We start from the raw sequence: 25,591 nt of genomic DNA, 5'->3' as shown, positions 1-25,591 counted from the left end.
CCCCAGTACCACTGGCCCTGGTAGGGAACTAAAGTCAAGGCATACACCACACCAATGAAGGAACCCACGCAGCAGCATCCTCTCCCTTCAAGACATTTTCTAGAATTCAAACTTTTCTCTAATCTCTCCTCTGTCTCATCAATATCTATGCAAGAGTACAATGCAGCCCCCAACCCTAACAAGCCCACTTGGCTCAGATTGCTCTGGAAAGCTCTGGGAAGCTCTCCACACCCTATCTGAGACATCTTGGTAGTGAGGGAAGAGTCCAGAGGTTGCCTGGGGGGTAAAGAATGCATCTTCTTTCCTAACTGCTAAAAATCGTAAGCCAGTGTGAGAGGAAAGAAACTCGTGTGGAGTGGACATCCAGGAGCCAGAGGAGGTGGAAGGGGAAGGAAGGAAGGAGGGGGGAGAGAAGAGGGGGGGGATAGAGGTGTGCAGAGCCTGAGGGGCTTGAGGACTCTGGAAGGGAGGGAAGGGAGGAGGGAAACGAGGGAGGGAACGAAGGGGGCTGGAAAAGTAGGAAGTGGGGGGCAGGATGGAAGAACATGGGGGAGAGGGTGTGCAGCGAGGGACCGCGGGTGGGGAGGAGGTGGGGCGAGGCGGGAGGGGGGCCGACCCCTCCCCGCGCCCCTCCCCGGCCCTCTCAGCCCCTCCTCCGAGTCTCTGCCGCGCCGCCCGCCCGCGGCGCTCTGCAAATATGAAGAGAAGCTGCAGCCGCGGAGACGGCGGCCACTACAACTCGGAGCTGCGCGCGCGGCGGCCGGGGCGGGCCGCGGAGAGGCCGGGCGCGGAAAGACCGGGACGCGGACGGAGTCCCCGCGCTGACCCGGGTCCGACCGCAGCGCACCCGCCGGGCATGGGACACGCCGCGGCCGCCTGAGGCCCGGCCTGGCCGGCGCCCACCGCGGGCAGCGGCCGAGGAGCCTGGTGGAGCCCGGAGGGAGCCCCAGAGCCGCCCGGCCGGCCGGCCCCTGCGGAGGTGGAGGCGGAGGGCACCGCGCTGCGCTGCGGGGCTTGGCGGGGACCGGCTCTGACGGCGGCGGGCGGAGGCCCCCAGGCGCCCTGGAGATGTCCCGCGTGCGCCGCCTCTTGCTCGGATACCTGTTCCCGGCCCTCTGGCTGCACGGTGAGTAGTCGCGGGCTGCGCTGCCCCGGGCGGACCTCGCCCTCGGGGACAGCGTGCCGCCCTCCCGCCCGGCCCAGCTCGGGCCCGGGCCCCTGGCGGCCCCAGCGCGGCTGGGCTGCCCAGCCCGAGGGCTCTTTCGGGCTGGGTGGGAGCGGCGCCCACACAGACACTTAGTATCCCCAGAATCCGGTGCGTGCCCGGGGAAAAGCCGTGATCCCCTCACGGCATCGCAGGCTCTGCGATCTCCCCTCCACGGTGCCCGAGCGTAGCCGCAGAGCCTCCGCTGCCGTCCAATCCTTTACCTGGCCGACTCACGCTCCCGGGGGTTGCCTGCCATCCCAGGACCACCTTGGGTCGCCCGCGCGAACTTTGGCTCCGCATTAAGGGTCGTGTGCGGTTCTCTCCCAGTGGATCGCTGCGTTCTCTGCGTGCAGCGCAGGAGGACTCCTGGTACCAAGATTGAGCCCTGAAAGGCTGTTTCCTAAGGCTCCCCAGAACCCCACGCCTCAGTCCTCTCAGGCTGCTTTGGGACTCTTATTCTTTCTGTACCTCGTGGGCTATGTTTCCTCAAAGTTCTAGAAAACTCTTAGCCAGACAACCTCAGCACACAGAAATAGTCCAGAAATTGCACCTAGCAAAATAAGTCAGAATTGCTTAAGGATGGACTGGGCATGCTTTGTGGCAGGTGTGTGTGTGTGTGTGTGTGTTTGTGTGTGCGCGCGCGCGCGCGTGCGTGTGTTTGCTTGCCTGCCCAGGCTGGAGCTTGGGCTTTGCTCACTTGGCTTTTTCACTTCAAGGCTAGCTTTCTACCACTTCAGCCACACCTCCGCTTCCAGCTTTCTACTGGTTAATTTGAGATAAGAATCTCACAGTTTTCTCCCCTGGCTGGCTTTGAACTGCAAAACCCAAATCTGAGCCCCCTGAGTAGCTAGAATTATGGGCAAGAGACACTAGCACCCAGTGCAGGTGGGTATGGATTCTTGTGACACAGGCAACAAGAGAACACATTGTTATTGTTCAGATGTTCTGGCATTTCAGCAATGATTTCACTGATTCCCTTCCTTGACACCCATCACAACCCCTCAAACCTCCAATCTTACTTCTGGCCCTAACTTCATAATGCACTGGAGCTAGGACTGAAAATTTGCCTCTCAACCCCTGAGAGGATCAAGGGACTAGTAGAAGAGAGGTAACCAGTAAACTGCTGCTTGGCTGTTTTCTTTGCAGTTCTGCAGGCCTTGCTAATGAACCAATGAGTCTGGTTGGGCTACACCTGAGGACTGATTGCCAAGGTGTACTAAGAGTCCCAGTGATCCCAGCATCTTAAAAGTCAGGATAGACTGCTTGCAGTTCCAGAGCAAAAGAGAGAAGTTATAATTATAGGGTTGGACTTCTAGACCCATCTGCTTAGAATTACAGAGCAGTTTTAATCTTTGGCTGAAACATGAAACAAATCAGAGCCAATGAGCAGATCAAACAGCAGCTGCCATACACACAAAAAGAAAGAAAGGGGGTGAAACAAGCCAAACTGTCCCCCTTTAAAAAAGAAAGCATGGCAATGTCTGGAGAAAAAGAGAGTACAAGTAACTTTCACATTAAAAGTAATCATGCAAGTTTGGTATCAACAGTTTTTTTTTCTTCCCATAGAACCATTGCCTGTTGAACTGCAAATACCACACTCAGGGATGCAACCTGAGCTTTTTCTTTCTCTTAGGTTATAATGATAGGCCTACCTACCCTTCCCACAAGCATAGTAATAACTAGCAGACATCAAGAGCCCATGTGTACCCAACTATATCTTTTGGTCAAGCATAGCCCCAACTCTCCCAGCTTTGAGTCTGGAGTCTATGGTAACTCCAGGGGGGGGTGGTCTGGGGAAAGCTTCCCCAGTGGTGCTTGGAGATAGACAGTGAAATAGCAGTACCTGGAAGAGGTTGTCTGAGCTGTAAAGGAATAGAGTAGCAAAGAACCACACGATGTCCATATGTTTGTATGAAAGGAATTTCAGATTAGAAAGGGAATTTACGAAGTTCAATGACTTTCATAAAATAGCACAACTTTAAATTAAATTTGCAGTAGCAAGGTTATTCAAATGAAAGTTGCCCAAAGACCTGCTTTAATGCAGCAGTGAATTCAGTGTGTGAAATAAACAGAGGAGATAGTTGAACTGTTAACCCTGAGGATCCAAGAGAAGTATTGTGATAATTAGCTAGGATAATGGAAAGCACCAGAAAAGAACTAGATATTCTTTCCTGCTTCTGTATTCTTACTTGAAGCAGTTTTAACAGAAAGTAGGTGTTAATCAACCTTACCTGAGAATTATTTGATGATCAGATCTCTTTCCACAATAAGATCTTCAGGCATTGGAGCATTCTGCAGTTTGGTCAGTTATTTCAATGGAAGTTGTAAGTCTGAGGAAATTATCTGAAATGTTTGCAATTTTTATTTGCAATAATTTTTTTTTCCTGATAAGTCAGAATATTAACCCTGTTACACCATTTATCTGTTTATGATGATAACTTTGTAAACAAAACCCGCAGGTTTTCTGTGGTTCTGAATATACTTGTGATCAACTTTATAAATTTAGTTTCAGATATCACTTATAGACTGTTATAGACAAACTATTAAAAGTCACATGATTATCCTGAGTAGTTATGCAAATAACCTGTAAATCATATTGGTGAGTAAATTAGGCTCTGGCAAGATTTTCGCCTATTATTTACTTTGCTCTTTTTTTTCAAACTGTAAATGTAGTGCAAAGCCCAAGTTCAAAATGTGATGGCATAGAAGTGTATATGTTGCTTGCTTTCTTTCCCCTTCAGATTCTGAAAACAGTTGCATTTCTTAATCCAAATAAAACCCATTGAGTGTCATGAAGGTATGCAGCTGGAAGATATCCATTATCACTGTTTTCTTTGCCTAGATGAAAAGCCACAAACTTTCAGATGTCAAATTCTCAAAATCATTCAGCTCCAGAAACACAGATTAGCAGGAGGAGGCCAGAGAAAGTGGTGTTTTAATGTACCACAAAGGGCAAATTCACTGTGCTAATGGAAACATTTGATTTTAAGTTGGGAGATGGCCTTTTCTCTGACTCTATTTACTTTTATACAACTCATTGACTTTTCTGAGGGGTGAAGACTTTTTTCAGCTCTTTCATTTATTCTGTTTAAAACCTTCAAACCATTTAAAAATCACCAAGCAAGTGTTTAACTGATCATATACGAGGAATGATTAAATGAGGCAGAGTAGAAATCTTTGAAACACCATTTTGCTGAATGTCATTTTTAGATAATCTAAGAAAACACTGTCTTTTACCCTCATGTCACAAAATGAAATCTTGAAAAGAAACATGACTCATTTGTACACAATAGAGGACAAGGGCCTTTGACAGATGTTAACTATTCTTTTGTTAAGTAAATTGACTTGCTGTGAATCTGTGGCTGAGTTCTGTGATGGCCATATACATTCTTTTTCTCCCCTCCCCCCCTCCAAAAATAAGAAAACTGCTAAATATAGATGGGTGATATAACTATGTAATTAAATAATGTTTAGGGACAGGTGACAACTGATATAATCAATCAAAATGAAACACCAACCATTTAAGACTCAGAGTAGAAAACTACAGGCTAAGCCGAGAGTCCGTGGCTGGAGCCTATAATTCTAGCTACTCAGGAGGCTGAGATCTGAGGATCATGGATCAAAGCCAGCCCAGGCAGGAAAGTCCGTGAGACTCTTATCTCCAATAAACCACTAGAAAACCGGAAGTGGCGCTGTGGCTCAAGTGGTAGAGCGCTCACCTTGAGCTGAAGAGCACAGGGATAGCACCCAGGCCCAGAGTTCAAGCCCCATGACCGATCAAAAAAAAAAAAAAAAAGAAAATTACAGGGTAGTGATTGTCTAAGTAGGGTTAAGACTTAGCAGGGGATGTGTCCAACAGAGTCTGTCTCTGGAGTTGAAGGAAACACTGAGAAAACTTCAGGAAGAAAATCGGTCACTACCAGCTAGAATGTCACTGAACTGTCAAAGTTGTATGTAGACAGGTCCCTGCATAGTTCGCATCAATTGCAGAATGAATTATTTGGGAAGAGGGGTAGTAGGTGCACAGGTTAGAGAAAAGATACAGTGCCACTCTAAAATCATGAGGCACATTCTTTCCCATAGGGCTTCTCATTTGATTCATTCAATGAGTTTAGTTAGGAGGGTTTGGCACATGTGACATGCCAAGTTGCACCTCCTACAGAGAGGCTTTCCCTCTTTCCTGAGGATTCCTGAAGCATAGCTAGTAGTATGGGGAAAAAATGAGATTAGTAATGTACAAGCTGGGTCTACTATGGTCTGCTCTGGTCTGTTCCCTACTAAGAATCACACACACACACACACACACACCCCACACCACAGGTACTACATATATAAACCTAGACCACCAACACCACACACAAACATACTTATATACAGTTCACACAGATGCAGATGCAAAACATGCAACATTCATACCATATACAAACATATATCAGATAAACATCATATACAGCACATATATTATGCAAACTATACACATATCTATCACACTCAAACATATACTACATATAACACACAGCCCCAATACCATGAACACCACACAATCCAAATACACACACACACACACACACACACACACACACACACACACACACACACACACACACACACACACACACACACACACACACACACACACACACACACACACACACACACACACACACACACACACACACACACACACACACACACACACACACCCCTACCTGTGAAGACCCAACATGCACACTACCATCTTGCACTCAGCCCCACCTGAGAACCTTGGTACTGGAAGACAGCAAAGAATGGGCTTAATCACTAAAGTAGACAAGTTATTCAGTTACTAAAGCCAAGAGTTTGAAATTGACTCAATTATTTTTCCTAAAAGGGAGATATTTTTTGAAAAAAGGTTTACAGATTATAAAAGCAGCTCTCTTCCTGCTTATCACAAAACAAAAACTTGGAAGTTACAGGAGTTTAGCACACACAAGGACCTGAGCCGTGGTCAGATCCAGTTCTGTTCGCAGGACATGTGAGCTTCTGTGCCAGAACTCTGAAAGCTACCCTGGGGTTCACCTACCAGTATCCACTTCAAAGCATGTGTTTATATGATGAATGCCTACTTAATTGGGTAGAGCAATTTTACAGCGAAGTAATTACCTTCATTTAGTCTAATCAGTCATATTTTACATATGAAACCAGTTCTAACTTGCGAGTACTCTTCTGACTCTGCTTGTCAATGTACATGGCACCTTAAAAAGTAGGGAAACGTGCAGAATAAATGTGGAAACACTTAAAACACTATCCAGAGACAACCATGATTAATATTTTGAAATTATATCTGTTTAAGGCATTTTAATTTTTTTAATTTTAATTTTTATTTTTATTGTGAAAATACTGTATAGAGGGGTTACAATTACATGGGCAAGATAATGAGTACATTTCTTATCAAGCATTGTAGCCTCCTCCTTTGTTTCCCCTTCCCATCCCTTCCCATCCTCCCCCCACCCATTTTTAAATAGTAGAGTTCATCCATCTCTAGAGACCAAAATTTAGTTCAGTTTATGGGTGCTTGAATATTGTTGCCCTTCCAAGGAATTTTGCACTGTACCATGGGTAAAATGGTTTCAAATTTCTGATTTCCATTCAGTCCAGGTAGGCAAGTGAAAACTGAAATATATCTAGTAGATAATTCTGATTTTAAAATGTTATTGGAAAAACAAGGACGTGTTTTTTTATTCATATGTCAGCAATCATCTTTGCTCAACATTGAACTGAGCACATACTAGGCTACGCAACAGTTTGTTGAATGAATGAAGGCTAACTTTTAAAAAGTGATTAGACATTGACCTCTTCTAAGTCCTCTCCCACTTCTTCTAAGTCCTTTTTTCATCATTCTCTCATGGACTGGTATGCTCCTGAAAGCTCTGTAGATCTAGGAAGGACATCTAGGTGGGTGGCAGTAACAGAAGTACTTTCTTCATTTCTTTGAAATTCTGCTGAGGCCATTTTATTAATACAGCCTGTGTGCTCCAGTGATGTACAGTTAGCCTGGATCTCCAGGGCATCTACCTCAGTGTGGCTAGTCAACCTATGCTTCCTTTCATTGAAGAATATTGCTTTTTATTGGCTGTCATTAGACAACTTCCTTTTCTGAGAAGATCAGCAGTCATTTGTGATAACCACTGGGGTAACTTTCTTCATGGAAATAAATCACAAATGCACACTCACACATTCACACACACAAGGGATGACTCCAAAGCACTGAGATCTCATCTGAAATATAGAAGGTGGTACTTTGTAAAATTGCACCCTAAAGCCCAAACAACAGTTTGTTCCAAATAGGTGAACAGTTTCCTTACAGATTCCACTGTTTACACTCTCTCACACACAAAGAAACTACTCCTTTGTTATAGTAATTTTATCTAGGACCAGGCCATGGGGCTACAATGTGAGACTGTTTTCTAGAGGAATCATTTGATAACCTCCTTATTCATAATGCCCTGACTGACCTGACAGAGCTGTGGGGAGCTTCCAGGTGGTGGGCACCATTGGGTGACCATGCCTATGAAATAACTATCAGTTGACACAATTGGACAGTGTACTCATAAATTGTCAAGTATTACAGGGACTATTAGTTATTAGTTATTGTCATCGTGTTGTCATTTTTAATATATGTTGGAAAAAGAAAGCCATATATGAAGTGACTTACCTACAACCACCCCCAAAACTGAAAACTCAAGGCTATTTTGAGTCGCTGTTTTCCTTGGATTCATTCACAGCAAAATCTTAGTGAGTAGGAGCTCCATTATCTTGTTCCCTCAGCTAAACATCTAGAATCTTCAATCAATGTGACATGTATACCCTCACACCTATGTACCCTCATTCTTGTTTTATAAAGAGGGGAACATAATTTCATGGCCTACAAGATGTGGTTATCCTTTCATTCTATTACATCTGCACACATGGACTGTCATACAGGCACTGAACTTCCTAATAAAGACCACAAACACCTGAGAGAAAGATAGCAGTGCCAACTCCATTCAGCATGTGATGATCAAAGTCCCAACAGCCAAATACTTAGATAAACTATAATTAGTAAAGTGGAAGGCTTTTAACAATTACTATTATAGGTAAGCACATTTATTATTCCTTTTTTTTTTTTTTTTGGTCATTCGTGGGGCCTGAACTTTGGGTCCCTCAGCTCTTCCCTCAGCTCTTCAGTTCAAGGTTAGTGCTCTACCACTTGAGCCACAGCACCACTTCTGGTTTTTATTGCTTATGTGGTGCTGAGGAATCAACCCAGGGCCTCATGCATGCAACGCAAGTACTCTACCACCGAGCCACTTTCCTAGCCACCACATGTATTATTTCTAAGGGTCCTCAGACAGGGACATGAATTATTATTGCTAGCTACGGTCTTTTAGCAGTGTTCTGATGCATTGCTAAGTCCTTGATTTACTTATGTGATTTATAATATCTTAAAGTAGGGTACATAAATATTTTACAAAATTTTTCTCTTCAAATATAGTTCCAAATTTTCCTTCTGTCCTCCTTCCTTCTTTCCTTCCTTCCTTCCTTCCTTCCTTCCTACCTTCCTTCCTTCTTTCTTTTTTTATCTCCCTTCCCTTCCCACTTTCTCTCCTCCCTCCCTCTTTCTTCATACAATACCACTTCTTTCCTCCACAATATGCAGAAAAATGATCTGTACTTCTCCAGGACTACAAGAAGGTTTTACTACTAATGATTGAAAGCAGTTACTGTCTCATTTATCCAGGCGAAAGAAATTGTACAAGATTGAATCAATGTGGGCTGGGAATGTGGCTTAGTAGTAGAGTGCTTGCCTAGCATGCATGAAGTCCTGGGTTCAATTCCTCAGTACCATATAAACAGAAAAAGATGGAAGTGGCGGGGCTGGGAAGGTGGCTCAGTGGTAGAGTGCTTGCCTTGCATGCCTGAGGCTCTGGGTTCGATTCCTCAGCACCACATAAGCAAAAAGAAAAAAGCTGGAAGTGGTGCTATGGCTCAAGTGGTAGAGCCCTAGCTTTGAGCTGAAGAGCTGAGGGACAGCGCCCAGGCCCAGAGTTCAGGCCCCACAACCGGACCCCCCCCCCATAAAAAAAGATGGAAGTGGCGCTGTGGTTCAAGTGGGAGTGTTAGACTTGGGCAAAAGAAGCTCAGGGACAGTGTCCAGGCCCTGAGTAAAAGCCCCAGGACTGGCAAAAATGAATAAATAAATAAAGATTAAATCAGTGTGATAGCCTTACCATTGGTCTTCCTGCTTCTAATTTTCCTGTTCTCTGTCCATTGCATAAAATCTTTTGGTGGTGCCTCTTCCCTTTTTCAGTGAGACTTATACACACACACTCTCTCAGTATGGTATACAAGTGAATGCCTTGGATCTTGGCCTACCCCCCAAACGTTTCTGTTGCTAGCCACACTTTCTTCTTTCCTTGAGCCATGTGCAAATCTCGCTATGGGAACCTCTCATTCATTTCCTTGTGTTTGAATGTGTTGTTTCCTCTGCCCAGACCCCTTCATTTCATTCTTCAAAGCATAGGTACTCAGCATACCCCAAAGAAAGGTTCAGATCCTGCCTTTTGTAAGCCCCTTATGGCCTAATTTATCCTTCAGTTGAGTCTCTTAGGAGCATGGTATTTGTAGTTGTCATGTCTAAAATTGCACCTGTCTCTCAGAGTCCTGATGATTATGTGAATGAGGGACTATGGTTTAGATATGTTGAGTGGTGCAGTAAATACAAAGATCCCTGGGTTGACCAGCTGGTCTCCTTGGAGGACTTGGCTAATTGTTGAGAATGGATTCTTGAGATAGCTTTCTTCTTGGCTTTCTTGAGACTGATGTTGTATCACATTGCTTTTAGTCCTAACACTGAATCCAAGTAGCTTTCATGTGAAGGTCAATGGAGGTCCCAGTTATCACTGGCCTGCAGTTAGGCAGAAGGGTGATATCAGAATCTGGACACAGAAGCTCTGTTCTCCCCTACTTATGTGTGTATCCATATACTTTGGTTCTTGAGTTTACTTGCAGACTGCTTTTCAAAAATCAAGTAAGAAAATAAGTTTTTTCTTTTTAGTTTTTTTCTCCATAATTCATTTATAAGTCATACCCTCAACCCTGAAGAGAAAAATCAGTGTGGGATTAGAATATGTATTGTTTCAGGAGCAAAGAAGTGTTAATGTGCTATCAGTGAGGCAGTTCCTTATTTTCTCGGACACATCACTCAGTGACTAGGAAGGAGGATACATGAAAAGTGTTAACGTGTTTATGTTTTATTACTGAGACACAGATAGAACAAATAGAAGCCACCAAAAACAAGAGGAATTGCCAGATTATCTGGAATAGATAAATGTCAAAGCCCTCTGAGACTGAATGATTCATGGGCATCTCAGGATGTTTTCAAGGTATTGTGTCGTCTAAGTTAAACTATTTTTGTCACTGGTCATGGAGTAATAATACATTTTACTAGGTGAAGTGGTGGCGGTAATATTATGTGCCAATAAGCCAACACTTGGGAGGATGAAGCAAGAGGATCATCAGTTCAAGGGCAGTCTTGGATGTAGAGAGAACCTGTCTCAAAACTACATCTTAACAATTATTGAAGTAAAGTTATGCAACTGGCAGGTTCTGTTTCAAAGCCAAGCAGCATAGCTCTGGGACTCAGTCACATCCTATACTCTCCTTTTTGCTGAAGAAACATCTGCAGGGTGCAAAGGAGTTTGTGAGTCAACTTTTTGAGCACAGGTTAGCTATTTCTGAGATGATGAGGTCACATTTCAATTCCAGTACCTCTAATCAAAACCTATTTCTTAACTAGCCACATTATAATAGGTTACATTAGTGACCTACCAGACAGCAGGTTTCAGTCAGGACTGTGCTGTCATCAAAATAATTACAGCTAAATTGGAGGCATGATGAAAGCACCCTCTCCCACTCTTTACATTGGCCCAACACCAATGAGACATAAACCTGGGTGTTGGGCAGATTGGGATTAACAGATTAGAATAGCAATAAGTACTCCATGTGAGGGCACTGTGTAGATCACATCTGTGACAGGATTGCTAGTAGTTCACCCCTAATTTGTATGATTTTCTACCTGACCCAGTGCACACCTGAATAACTGAAGAGGCAGCATCCTTGCTACATGGAGCTGCTGATAAGAATGCACATATTTTGCAAACAAGCTGGTTGTAAAAAGACAAAGAAAGAAATGACTTTGTGGAATGTGTTTGTCTCTTCCTCCTTCACTGAGGCCACCTCCCTGGAGAGAGTCACATAGGGGATAGAAGTGGAACCTCCAGAACATCCCTTTGTGACAGTCTGAAATCAAAACCCCCACTTTCATCATTGTGACCATAAATGATGACATCACTAGACAGAGTTCTCATTTTCACTCTTTCCCTTCTCTCATTTCAGGCCAAAATCAGTGTGGTAGCATAAACAAAGTTGGTAGGGAGGTTGCATTTAGTTTGAGTGCAGCACTGTTATTTTATGTCAAAACAGCATCTGTAGTAGCTTTGCCTGTTGCATTTAGATGTGCTAACAAAAAACTTGAGAGTTCATACTGAGAGACATCTGTTTCCTCATTGCCAGGACTTTCCACTAAAAAAAATTAATCCTCTGAATGTTTTGGTCAAATATTTTACAGATATCTAATATGGTTTGCAGGTCTGAGTTTTACCCAGGTAGATTTGTATCATGTTGTTGTAACCCACAGTACTATGGATCTTATTTATTTGTCTGTGTGTATGTGTGTGTGCGTGCGCGCGCGCCTGTGTGCCTGTGTACCTGTGTGCCTGTGTGTGCCTGTATTTAGAGCTTGAACTCAGGACTTGTTCTTGCTTAGTTATTTTTCTGAAGGCTGGTACTCTATCAATTGAGCCACTGCTCTATTTCTGTTTTCTTGTTAGTTGATTGAAGATAAGAGTCTCAAGGACTCCAGTTCCTCCCTGCCAGGTTAGCTTTGAACTGTGACCCTCAGATCTTACCTGCAGAGTATCTAGGATTATATAAGCAGTATATATATAAGCAGTGCCCAGCTTAACATTTTATTTTTAAATGCGTCTTATAAAATAAAGATATCCAGGTATCATTTTAAAGTATGCATCATTGGATGCTCATGAGTATTATTCTAATAAGTGCAATTGATTTTTCATTTTTATTGTATTTTCATACGTTGGTGTAACTAGCAGCTATTTTGTTAATGTAGTGCTGAACACATGGTAGGTCCATTGAGAGACCCACCTACTTGTTAATCACTTGAAGTGTGAATCTCAAAGGAGACATTTGTTTTTCTTGCTTCATTCTAAACATTGGGCTACTGGTAATTTTGTACAAATTAATTTGGGCCAACTTTAACTTACTTGTACTGGTACAAGTAGTTCCTTGGTCTTCAAATTGCTTTGTCCCTGAGAAACAAGCACATACAATCTTTTATAACTTATCTTTTTCTTTGATCATGGGGCTTGAACCAGGGCTTGGGTGTTGTCTTTTATCTCTTTAGCTCAAGGGTAGTGCTCTACTACTTAGTCACAGCCCCACTTTTGGCTTTTTGCTGGTTAATTGGAGATAAGTCTCATCAACTTGCTTGCTTGGGCTGGCTTTGAAACTCAGTCCTCAGATCTCAGCCTCCTGCATAGCTAGGATTACAGACATGAAGCACTGGTACCCAGCTAAATTATTCTTAATTTAAAACCTTATGTTAGATGTTTAGTTTTTCCTTGATTTTGTTAGGAGAGTTCCTGGCCTTGGAAGATAGCTGCATGCAAAGATCAAAGCATTTCCCTACAGGACAGAATATGGTTCACACTTTTGAGGCTAAGTACTTTATAAAGAAAAGAGGTTTGTATAGCTTAAATTGGGATGCTGATAGCTCAAGCATCATTATGCTGGCTCATGTGAAGTTCCCCTTGGCTTGGTCACCTGATGGCTAGCAAAAGCATGGTAGGAGAATGGGTGAGAGACAGGAAGCCAAAGAGGCTTGAGAGTGGCCAGGCTTATTTGCTCACAACAACCTTCTTGGGAAAACTCACTAGGGGTCCTATATGAACTGTCTTGGTCTATTCCAATGGCAGTGCTCCCTGGCCTACACACCACCTAGAGTCCCACTACTTGTAGCATCAGCATCCTGGAGGCCAGGTCTCCAACCACTTCTAAAGCATGACAAGGGCATCCTTTCAGAGGCTGTGACAGCTGTGTGATATGGTAAACCCATGGGAGCCAAGCCAAGGAGCAGACCCCAGCTCAGTTTCTGAACTGTTCTTCTGCCCTGTTTTCTTCTAGCTCTACCCTTAAGATACTTCTCACTGAGGCTAGTCATCTTGCTCTTTGCATTCCTCACCTATATATGTCCTGTGTGTGGCCACCCTTACCACCCTTTCTGATGAGTCCTATCTCCATCTGACCTCTTTATTAATGACTCTTGAACATGTTCACTTGTCTCTCCTGGTTTGTACTGCCCAGGTGCTTGTGAAATTGTACAGCTATAACACAGATGTGGTTGAGCTCTGGCTGTGCTGGGAACCAGTCGTGTGACCTCTAGCAAGATGTATTCTTGATCTCTGTGGGCCTTTTTGTCTCACCTAGGAAGTAATTTCCAAGGACATGATGCACTGTGGCCTGGGAGTCCTGGGAGAGTGAACACAGCCTCCATTGTGGAGTACTTGTTCCTTTTGACCTGTAGGAGCTTGCACTTGCTCTGCAGAGGCTGCTATCCACTGGGCTCAGGCCTGTGCTGCTGTATCCTGCTAACTCTGACTTTTTTTTTTTTAGGGCTGGGAGAGGGTTCTGCCCTCCTTCATCCAGACAGCAGGTCCCATCCTCGATCCCTAGAGAAAAGTGCCTGGAGGGCTTTCAAAGAATCCCAGTGCCATCACATGCTCAAGCATCTTCACAATGGTGCAAGGATCACGGTGCAGATGCCACCAACGATCGAGGGCCACTGGGTCTCCACAGGGTAAGAGCACTGGAGCAGAGGTGGGGCCAGGGAAATACTAGAGCACATACACCTGTAGGAGACCCCTTCTTTTTCTTTCATTTTAAAAATATTATCTTGAAGTAGTTGTACACAGGAGTTGCCATAACAAATCATTTATAAGTACAATGCATCTTGATCAATGTTGCCCCTTTCATCATTCTCCCTCATCTCTCCCAACCCATTCTCTCCCCTCGATTTTCTTAGTTTCAGAGAATATGCATTGAATACAATAATTGCATTGTGCCCTTTCCTTCCTCTCTTCTTTCCTCTATCACCCCTGTCCCTCACCTCCCCGGGACTACACCTTTCAAAGGATGGTTTTCTGGTTTTCATTTTGTTGGACCATGTGTAAGTTTTTCTAAAGAATTTTGCTGTTTGAATTCTCCTGCAAATACCATACTTCAGGTAATACATTCATTGCATATGACTCCATATGTGTTTACTTGTACATTTATAAATTAGCTTCCACATATGGAAGAAAACAGATATCCTTTGTCTGTCTGGGTCTGACTTACTTCACTAAAACATAATGTTTTTCAAGTTCAATCCATTCTTTGCAAATGATGTAATACCCGTCATCCTAATGGATAAGTATAATTCCATTGTTTAGATATACACTACATTTTCTTGATCCATTCATCTTTTGTGCGCTGTTTCCATTCCTTGGTTATGGTGAATAGTGAAGAAAAGCCCCTCCTTGTGGATTCTCACATGCAGATTTATACAAGCTGGGATGAGTCTGGTGGTGTCTATGTTCTAAGGAAGAGCTGACACCTCTTTGAGTTTCTGGATGGTTAAGAAAACAGAGCTAAGTACTCTAGAAAGTTGCATGGCAAAGCAGAGATTATGTTGTCCTGCTGTTAACCTCCTGGTATGAGTGAATAGATCCCTGTTTACTGAACTCCATGGGACCACTTGTGCATAAAGAGAAACCATTAGCAAGTGAAATTAATCGTCTGTGTTTCACCAGCTCTGAAACATGACTGGAAAGCTTCTGATGCACTAAATAATCTAGCCATATTCTGGTAATTTAATATATGGCTACGGGACTCTTAACAGTAAGTTAAAAGCTGCCTCAACTAGTCAGGGCGTAGTTCTTGGATTCTTTTCCATGCTCTGAAGCTGAGATTTATCCCAGTTTGAGCTCTGGCTTATCTTCCATTAGAGCTTTTAAAAAATAGCCTAGAGGCAGATCTGTGAGTTTTCTTTCTACCCATTAAATTGTTGAGCATGAACTGGACTAACTCTGGGATCTGATCATTTCTCCCTGGACTCCATTTCTAGGATATCCCTGGGGAGAGATCGAGTGCCTATGGATACAAGTAAAAAGAAATCTTACAAAATGATGAAGGCTTAGAATTTTTTTTCTAACAATGAAGTCTCTTAAAATAACTGCATGATAAATTATTTCCATAAAAACGTTTAGTAGGAAATCAAAACTTTAAATGATCAAAGTCCTGTCAACTGTGTGCCAGACATGATTGTGAATTTAGAATATTTAGCAGTCCCTGCCTTTGGGGATTTTACAGTTGAGCACAGACCGAAGTACTATGGTGGGTAGAGGGAGGGCAGGTATGACAAGAAAATATTAGCACCATAGAAGGACCCAGAAAGTCTAGCACAGAGGAAGGACCCTGAAGCTGAGACAAAGACTGAGGAAAGCCTTCTGGCTAGAAAAACCAGCTAAGGTCTTGCTGCATACAGAGGCCAGACTGGAGACCTACTGGAGTAGAACAAGGGAAAGCAACTCTAGAGAAGCCTGTGGTGGTGAAGGCACCACAACATTCCCTCCCTCCCTCCCTCCCTCCCTCCCTCCCTCCCTCCCTCCCTCCCTCCCTCCCTTCCTTCCTTCCTTCCTTCCTTCCTTCTTTGTTATTCTCTGTTGTTGTTGTATTAAAAACAGCTCCTTGCTGGCCGAGTTTGCTTGGTCTAGCCTGGAACTCCTGGACTCAAATGATCCTCATGCCTTTGTCTCAGAATATCTGGGAGTACAGGAGTATACTACTACACCTAGCTTATAGATCTCCTTCTAGGAAAAGAGAACTGGGAAGTTATTGAAGCATTTTCCTCTATTCACCCCCTCCCCTTCACCTCCCCGGGACTACACCTTTCAAGGGATGGTTTTCAACCTCCACCATACTTTGAACATAATTCAGCTTTACTGAAGGATGCTCTGGCTACTGTAGCAGATGGATGGGAGAAAATGTGATGTGAGTGGGGGTGACTCCTGAGACTGTTACATACTTCCAACTAGAGATAGCGGAAACTTTGGAGATTGCTGGGTGATGGAGAAATGGCTGGACCTGAGGTACAGTGGGTGCAGGAAGCAGAATTCACAGGCTGTTGATGCCAAGATAAAAAAAAATTAAGCCCGGTGCTGGTGGCTCACACTTATAATTTATGTACTCAGGAGGATGAGATCTGAGGATTGTTGAGGCCAAGCTTGGGCAGAAACGTCTTGAGATTCTTATCTCCACTTAAGCACCGAAAGAACCTGAAGTGGAGCTGTGACTCAAGTGGTAGAATGCTAGCCTTGAACAAAAACAGGCCCAGGGACAGAGCCTAGGCCCTGAGTTTAAACTCCAGGACCCCTACCAAAGAGAGAGAGAAGGGGGGGGGGAAGAACCCTTCTTGTATACACCTCCATTGACCTCAGGCACTGCTCACACATCTCCTCTTCCTTGGAGGAGGAATTTAAGGTGTATTCTCACACCTTTGGCCCCAACGGCTTAAAGCACTGCTGTGTGTTTTACACTCACAAGAGGTTTATTTGATACCAGTTGACAGAGTTACATGGCAATAGATCCCTACCTTTTCTTATGTTTGTCTCTCATCAATCTTCTACCTAAAAAATTAAATTATTAGCAACTTTCAGAGCTCCTTCACTTGGGAATCCAGCCCAGTTGCTTGTAGCCATGCAGTGTCAACCTAGCCCAAAGTCTGTGGTTAGCAGCCGAAGTGGAAGACCAACAGTGGTGAACTGAGCTTTGAGTCACAATCAAACGGACCAGAGGATAACAAGATTAGTAGACAAAGTTTTTGGCCAGTGATGGAAGGGATCCTTCCTCTCCATGGTACAGGCTCTGCTGTGTGTGCACAAACCAGTAACAACTAGGGCAGTATGAGAATGTCCTGGAGTCCTCCAAGCCCTTTGGCTCTGTAAACCCAGGCTAAATATTTTTGGCACAGGATCCTAGCATTTTATCAAATACTACTGTGAAGGACATTTCCTCCTTGTCAAACCAACACAAACCAGAGGAGCCTTTATTTCTTTTGTAATGTTAGCCTTGCTTCTTCTTAATTGTCCTTTTTTTCTGCTAGAGGGGATATTAATTTTTCATGGATGAGAGGATGCATTTCCACTTGCCACAGTGTGACTGCATTCCATTTCAGATCAATGGACACCTTATATCTGCCCGTTCTAGACAAGGGCATAAGAGAAAATGGTCTCCAAGTCAGTTTGGGATCTATTAGAAGGAAACTCCTTTGATAGGCTAGCACTGTACTCTACTTCCTATCTATAAAAGAAGACATTCTCTGAGTTAAGCCTATAGTGTCTGCTCACCTTTCCTATTCCTATAAGGAATAAAAGGCTTGTGGTACAGACTGATGTGGAGCAATCACTGGACTCATTGCTTGCTCATGATGCTTGCTCAGATGTGACTTTGGATGTTGCCTAATCTTGTGCCTGTGTTTTCTTAACTGTGGATGATTATCATACACAACTCCTAGATGGTGAGGAGGAATCAGTGAATTTGTATCTATAATGGAGTAGCATCTGCTTATAACAAACATTTTTAAATTATTACTGTCATGTCTTGATTCAGCCATGGATCTTGTGCACATGCTGTTGAGCTTACAGGGATCTTTTGTTCTTGTTTCTCCAGCTGCGAAGTGAGATCAGGGCCAGAATTCATCACCAGATCTTACAGATTCTACCACAATAACACCTTCAAGGCTTACCAGTTTTACTATGGCAGCAACCGTTGCACAAACCCTACCTATACACTTGTCATCCGAGGCAAGATTCGCCTTCGCCAAGCATCCTGGATCATCCGTGGGGGCACTGAGGCTGACTACCAGCTGCATGGTGTCCAGATCATCTGCCACACAGAAGTGGTTGCTGAGCAGCTCAGCCAGCTGGTGAACCGTACATGCCCAGGCTTTCTGGCCTCAGGTAGCCCTTGGGTACAGGATGTGGCCTATGATCTGTGGCGGGAAGAAAATGGTCATGAGTGTACCAGGGCTGTGAACTTTGCCATGCATGAGCTGCAACTCATCCGAGTGGAGAAGCAGTACCCCCACCATGGCCTGGACCATCTTGTGGAAGAGCTTTTCCTTGGTGACATCCACACAGATGCCACCCAGAGGATGTTCTACCGACCATCTAGTTATCAGCCACCCCTACAAAATGCCAAGGTACCTGGCTCCCTAACATCTGTACTAAAATAAAATAGTTGGCTCAGGTAAGGGTATGTCATAGAGGTCCCAGGAGACCTGGGAAAGGGAAAATTGAGGAATACAGGCAAATTGAGGCTACAGGAGGTGAGAGCTGTGGAAGGGGCCTGCCACCCACTTGCTTTTTGTGACCCAGGGCTTCAGTTTCCTGAAGTTGGGGATGGTAGGGTGAGGATCCTAGAAAATATCTACAGCTCCAGCATCCTAGAAGTGTCCTCTGTGATCCAGAGGAAGGAAATGTAGCTGTATTACAGCCATGTTTGAAAAAGACACCACAAAATAGTACTGCCCCATGGAGAAGAGGGAGAGGGACAGAGGGAAGTCATCAGTGACTCTCTAATCTGCATGTTGCGGAGAGCTTTCACCTGGCTACTGCTTTCAGTCTGCACAGCGACCTCCTGAGGGAAATGTCCTTACAACACTCTCTGGCAGAGGCAGCAAAGGTCCCAAAGGTTAAGCATTCCTGAGCACACACTTCGTGAGTTCCAGCACCAGAACTCTTTCCACCAGACCCAAATTCCTTCCATTTTACTAAGCAACATGTAAAGCCACTATGATCAGAAGGGAGGACCAAAGAATGGAGGAAGCAATTAAAACTTATAATGTTTTCTCCTTGTGTGATGCTCCAGTAATTATATTTGGAATTTGCAAAACATTTCCTTCCCATAAGCTCAAAATCACGTCAGTAATGTAACTTGATCGGCTCCATGGCAGAAACTTGGTTGTTCGGAGCTGGGAGGAACATGACAGAGTCAGGCCTCTGTGTTGGTCAGGCCACTTTCCCTGGAGTGTTCCCAGGACACACGAAGTTGCCTTGGGTGGAACAGTCCCTAGAACAGTGGCAGTCTAGTTACAGAGGCCTACTTGTCTTGTTTGGGTTGTTCATTTTGAAAATCTATTCTTTTTTCCTTAGCAGTACTTTGAGCTTACTCAGAATCAGTCAAGATAACACAGAGTACTTCCTCGACTATAGACTGCTCACTGTTGTCTTTTTTTTTTTAATCTGTTATTGTGAACTTAAGGAATGAAAGTAGCCTTTATTAGAAATCTGCAGAGGAAGCCCACTTGGCAGAGGCTGCGTCCTCTGTTTCCATCTCAACAGGGAGGTATCCCCATGTTGCCTTGTGCAGGGACCAGAGCCCTCAGAGCCAGGGCTCCCTGCTGTTGTGCTATCCTGCCTTTGTATGGCCACCCGTGGGTCAGCTTGTGCCCACAAAGTAGGAGCCTGAGCCTTTTGATGCTGTGAGTTTCAAAACTACCTAAGCGGCAAAGGCAAGTTAAACTAGGTAAGGGAGGGAAAGCTCTCTAGGATCCCAGGGCTGAAGCCCCACCACCACTTCCAGCTTTTTTGTTGATTAATTGGAAATAAGAGTCACAGACTTTTCTATCCTGGGCGGGGCAGGGGTGGGGGCTTGGAATCAGAATCCTCAGATCTCAGCTTCCTTAATAGCTAGAGTTACAGACATGAGCACTGAAAGCCTGGCTTCTAGTTGTTCTCTTATTAGTGAATGAAGGAGGATTCCCAAAGCTCAGCCCTTTCCATAAATGCATCTCTAACAAAGACATCAAGAGAGAATGTACTCACTAGGTCAACCCCTGGCTGGGTCATAATTCTTAGCCAGGTTGTCATGGAAGACAGATTAGGACCTTGGGCTTCCAGCTACATTCTGACTCCAAGCTAGTTGGTGGTAGAGTTGTCTGGAGCTGGTGCTAAGACTCATAGCAGTGTATGTGTTACCTCTCCTGGAACATGGCTGGACACAGTGGCAGAGAAGGGGATTTTTTTACTTCCATTTGGCCCCTCTAGTAGCCAACTTCCCACAGATCTGCAGGGGTGGGATGTAGAGTAATTTCACCTGAGCCAAGAACACAGCCCCCTCCCCCATCTCACTCATAGCCCTTAGGAGTTGCTAAGCAGGCTGAGTCCTCATCTTTTTCCCTGCCACCCCAAGTCCAAGAAGCAAGAGGCTGGTGTCTGAATGAGGAGGCTAGCTGCATTTGCCCATAGCTGACCTTGGGTTGCTGTTTGTATTCACCTATGCTCAGGTTAGGTTTCCTCACCAGGCCAGCACACACCCACATGGGATCTTTGGTCTTTTAAACTCAGAACTGAAAAAAAAGGGGATGCTCTAAAAACAAAACAAAATAAAAACTTTTCTTTTCTTTTTTTTTCTTTTATTAAATGCCAGTACTGGGGCCTGAACTCAGGGCCAGTGCATTCTCCCTTAGCTTTAATACTGAAGACTAATGCTCTATCACTTGAGCCACATCTGGCTTTTTGGTGGTTGATTAGAGATGAGTCTTGTGGATCTTTTGCCTAGCTGGCTTCAAACCATGATCTGAGATCTCAGCCTCTTGTGAAGCTAAGATGATAGACATAAGCCATTAGTGCCTAGCCACCTTTCTTCACTTACCCTGTCTATTCACCTTCAATTGGTGCTGTACCTCCAGTGGCAGGCAGCTCAGACCAGAGCTCATAAGTCACATGACCCCTCCCCACCTGCCAGTTCCTTTATTCTGCTGTGCAGGCTGGAGGACAACCTTCACTATCATCATCTCTGATTACTAATCAGAGCCTGTCCATTGTGGAATACACTTGTAGCCCCTGGAAGGACCTGTCTTCAAAGTGAGAGTTATTTACCTTAGGTATGGAAATTAAAGATGGCCATCATAATGCTGACCTTGAGCAGAAAAAGTAAGGAACTGTACTCAGGCCCTGAGTTCAAGTCCCAGTACAAAAATCAACCAATAAGAAAGAAATACACTCTAATCTCCAGTCTGATACCAAGATTCCGAAATATGAAGGGTAGAAAGAACTTGGGTAGTATTTAGGAAGTAAAAGGAAAAGTACTGAGAAAAGTATTAAGACAGGAAGGCACAGAGTAGCATGCTGATTCTGCTTTAATAGAATCAACAATTAAAGAAGAAAGGAATTAAGGATTTCTGGGAGGGTACAAGAAATCTGGCCATGAATGGCCTCTGACAGTGGGACTGTGTGGTGCAATCAGAACCTTCGCTTTTTGTACCTTCTGTGATGTGCACCACAAACTCCTATTATCTAATCGCCCTTGCCAAGAAAATTTTAAATTCCTAAAAGAATCATTCTCTCCAAGACCCTGAGGAATGCTGAGGCCCGGTAAAGCTGGCAGGAGGGCTTAGGCTTCCTGAGGCTGGCCAGGCACTCTGGGACTGCTGGGGATGCCTCGCTGGGGTGGGTGGGGACAGTGGAAGGCTATGTAGCTACAGAACCTGAAAAGGCATATTCTTTTCTTGTCCTTCATCTTGTACCTCTTGGCCCACTGAGCCCTCAGAAAGTTTTTAGATCCTTTCCCAGGACAGCTGTGGGGAGGAATAAATGCACTTGGCCATTCGTGACTTTCTAGACAGATGCTGGACCTGGTAAAACCCAGTGTTCTGTGCCTATGGGATGTCCAGAAACAGGTTCTTTGGGCTGCCTGTGGCCACCCTGTCTAGAACAGGAAGCAGCAGAGTGTCTTCAAAGAGCCACAGTCCTGTGCAGGAGGGGCTGGAATCTCCCTCCTTTGAACTCTTCGCCTCCCCTAATTGCTGGTCCAGGGAGACCTGGCTGAAAATTAGTTTAAATGCTAAATTGAGTTTCAAACCACGAGTCTCAGCCCCTGTGGAAACAGGACACCATGTAAAAATAGAAACTTCAAGTCAACTTGTTTTTCTAGGCTTTATGCAGCTTTGCTGTGAGGTTCAGAGTCCTTTGGCAAGTAATTGAGGTTTGCAGAGATTCAGGTGTGTGAGGATTATTTCAGGAGGAAACTGGCTCCTCTTCATTAAGAAAAAAATCAAGGCAATCTAAAATAATCCTGAAAGAAGATGCCTTGATTAAATGGAGTTTTAACACGAAGGCAGCCATTACCCTCAGCCTGGATTCTTCAGAGCCAGGCAGTTAAGATTGTATAGCCAAGTTCATGCTTACAGTGATAGAATCAAATGGTTATTAAAAAGCAAATGGTTGCCAGAAGCATTAGAAACACCAAAACCTCAGGATCAGACTTGTAAGCAAATGGAATTGGTCTTTCTCCAAAATCCTGAAATGATTTAACCACATGGTTATAAATCAAAGGGGTTGTCTGAAAACAAGACAGCTTTCCCCAAGCTGTGTCTCTTAAATATTCTGTCCCAGCAAAACAGCTGTGGTGGAGCTGTCTACAAGAACGAGGAAAGCACAAGGCTTTTAAAGGACTTGAGGCCTCCAAGAAAAGAAGAAAAGGCCCAAAGCTCTGTGTGCTCTCAAGTTCTGTGGAAGCTTCAGGCTAGGAACCAACGTGCCAACCAGACAGAGCCTTGTTAGAAATGTCTGTCCTTCTGGGTCCATAGGGCATTGGTTGCAAGACATCTATGGATGCCAAAATTGTTCACATAAAATAGTGCAGTACTGGTATAGGACCTCTGAACATCTTCCAACATGCTTTCAATCATGTCTAGAAGACATATAATATCTAAGATGACTTAAGTGTGATGTTAAACAGATAGGAAATATTAATCAAGGCATTTGTATGTGTTCAGTACTGATGCAACTTGTTTTCTCAATATGTTCTATCCATTATAGTTGGGTCATTCCTCAGGTGCAAAACCTAAAGATTCAAAGGGCTGATTATATGTGAAAAATATTATTGAACTGTGAGCCTTCTGCTGCTGGTGACATTAGGGGATTTCAGATCCGGTGGCTATCAGCAGTGGGCTTTTCAACTCAGGGACTGGATGGACTCTGCAGCAGACTGGGTACGGTCTCCCTAAATGTGTGTGGTATGGCTCCTGGGTGGGGCAGCCCTGGAGTGGGAAAGGAGCTAAGTATTCCCTGGTGTATTCTGCCAGTGTGAGGAAAAGTAAAGGTGGTATACGAGTGGTAGGAGATGAAGAATGGTACAAGGCCAGAGGTACAAGAAGTTATGACTGCCTATAGTATTATCAGTGGCTTACACTGGTAAGTCTATCTACTCAGGAGGCTGAAATCTGAGGATCAAGATTCAAAACCAGCCCAGGGAAAGGAAGTCCATGAGACTCTTATCTTCAGTGAACCAGCTGGAGCTGTGGCTCCAGTGTAGAGTTCTAGCCTTTAGCAAAAAAGCTAAGAGATAGTGCCCAGGCACTGAGTTCAAGCCCTATTACTGGCACTAAAAGAATGAAAGGAGGGAGGGAGGGAAGAGAAGGGGGGAGGAAAAAAAAGAAAGTGATGGCTTTGTGGCCATTTCATTTGGGCAGAGCATGAAGTATCCCCAGTTTGCTATTCTCCAGGCTGCTGCCCTCCAGCCATATTTACAGACCCAGATTATTTTATTTCTTGACTCTCAACTCCTCCAGAGTATTTTGGCAGACCGACAGGCACTTGGGGTTGCTTTATTTCAGGAGTTTGCAGATCAGGAAAGATTTGTTGTCAGGAACAATGCAAGTAGTAAACATTTCACCCTTAAAAGGCAAAAACACTGAGAGGCCAGGATGAAAACCCAGCAAGCAGGAAATCAGCCATTTGAAAAGTATGTCTTACATCTTTACTGCACAAATGTCAGCTGAGCAGTGTGGGGAGAGAGAGGAGTGGTCCAAGCCCAGGGGTTCTTGGAATTCACAGCAGACTTAATTATTTTGAAAAATTATCAGATTCAATTACTTAAATGAATTAAAATGCCTAGGAATCGATGAAACAAGCTAAAATAAGTACAAATTTTCTTCTGCAATGAATCTTAAAGTCATGTCTCATAAAGAAACAGCTCCTGGCTTGAAGTTCAGAAAATTGAAAATTAATAAACAGCTCCCAGTGAGCCTACCTCACTAATGAATCTGCATATAATTGTGCATGTAGAGAGATCTTCATGGAATTACTGTTTCCTAAAACAAGAAAGACCTTTGCAGCTGGTGCTCTTGGCTCACACCTGTAATTCTAGCTATTCAGGAGGCAGAGATTTGAGGATCTTGATTCTAATCCATCTTGATTCTAAACTCATATTTCCAATTAAACAACTGGAAGTGGAGGTGTTGCTCAAGGGGTAAAGGACCAGCCTTGAGTGAAATATCCAAGTAGAGCACAAGCCCTTGAGTTCAAACCCCAGTAAAGAGGGGGAGGAAGGAAAGAAGGAAAAGAATACAGGAAGGGTAGGAGGGAGAAAAAGAAGGGAGAAAGGAAGGAAGGAAAGAAGGAAGAAAGGAAGAGAAAGGAGAGAGAGAGAAAGAAAGGAAAAAGAAAGGGGGAAAGGAAGGAGCAAGCAAACTTTGTGAGCTCACTTCTTAGGTATGAGGTTCTTAGAAAGCTAATTTCTGGGACTGGGAATGTGGCTTAGTGGTAGGAGTGCTTGCCCAGCATGCATGAAGTCCTGGGTTTGATTCCTCAGTACCACATAAACAGAAAGGCTGGAAGTGGTACTGTGGCTTAAGTGTTATCTTTGAGCAAAAAAGAAGCTTAGGGACAGTGCCCAGACCCTGAGCTCAAGCCCCAGGACTGGCCATAAAAAAAAGCTCATTTCTGGAGGTTTCTTTCTCCTGAACTCTGAGGTATAGAAGAGTGTCCAGTTGCTATTTGTTCCCCACACACATACCCACACCCACATGCTCAGTAGCAGCTACAAACCCAGTAGGCTGCTTTCTGTTGGTCACAAAATACCAGATTCTGAGTAATTTGTAAGTGGAGATTTAGTTAGTTCATGGTCCTGGAGGCTGGGAATTCCAAGAGCACAGCACTGGCACATGTTGAGTGTCTTCCTGTTGTATCATAACTCGAGGGTATCCATGGTGAGACAGATTAAGTTTGCTAGCTCAGGACTCTCTTCCTCTTAGGAAACCACTACTTAATTGATCATAGGGTCCCTGACCTGATGAACTTGTCCAATTCTAAATACCTCCCAGAGCTCCATCCTGAAATACCATTAACATTAATTTGGGGATTGTGAACTTACAGGGAACACATTCAAACCATGACAGTCACAAAC

General features: G+C 44.1%; 1 protein-coding gene across 1 annotated transcript in view; it reads left to right on the top strand.

Annotated features, from left to right (window-relative positions):
* Positions 1-705: 705 nt before the first annotated feature.
* The window catches only part of Apcdd1 (APC down-regulated 1), a 38,247-nt gene continuing 13,361 nt past the window's right edge, over positions 706-25,591 (top strand). Inside the window, exons 1-3 of the mRNA XM_070029636.1 lie at positions 706-1,126; positions 13,979-14,162; positions 18,071-18,602. Coding sequence (XP_069885737.1) covers positions 1,069-1,126; positions 13,979-14,162; positions 18,071-18,602 — 774 coding nt within the window. The 5' untranslated portion in view covers positions 706-1,068. The remainder of the gene's footprint in view (positions 1,127-13,978; positions 14,163-18,070; positions 18,603-25,591) is intronic.

This window comes from Dipodomys merriami, unplaced genomic scaffold (genome assembly GCF_024711535.1).
Source record: "Dipodomys merriami isolate MVZ:Mamm:240054 unplaced genomic scaffold, mDipMer1.0.p SCAF_2, whole genome shotgun sequence".
In the NCBI taxonomy this organism is placed as follows: Eukaryota; Metazoa; Chordata; class Mammalia; order Rodentia; family Heteromyidae; genus Dipodomys; species Dipodomys merriami.
This window is presented reverse-complemented; position numbering and strand designations above follow the sequence as displayed.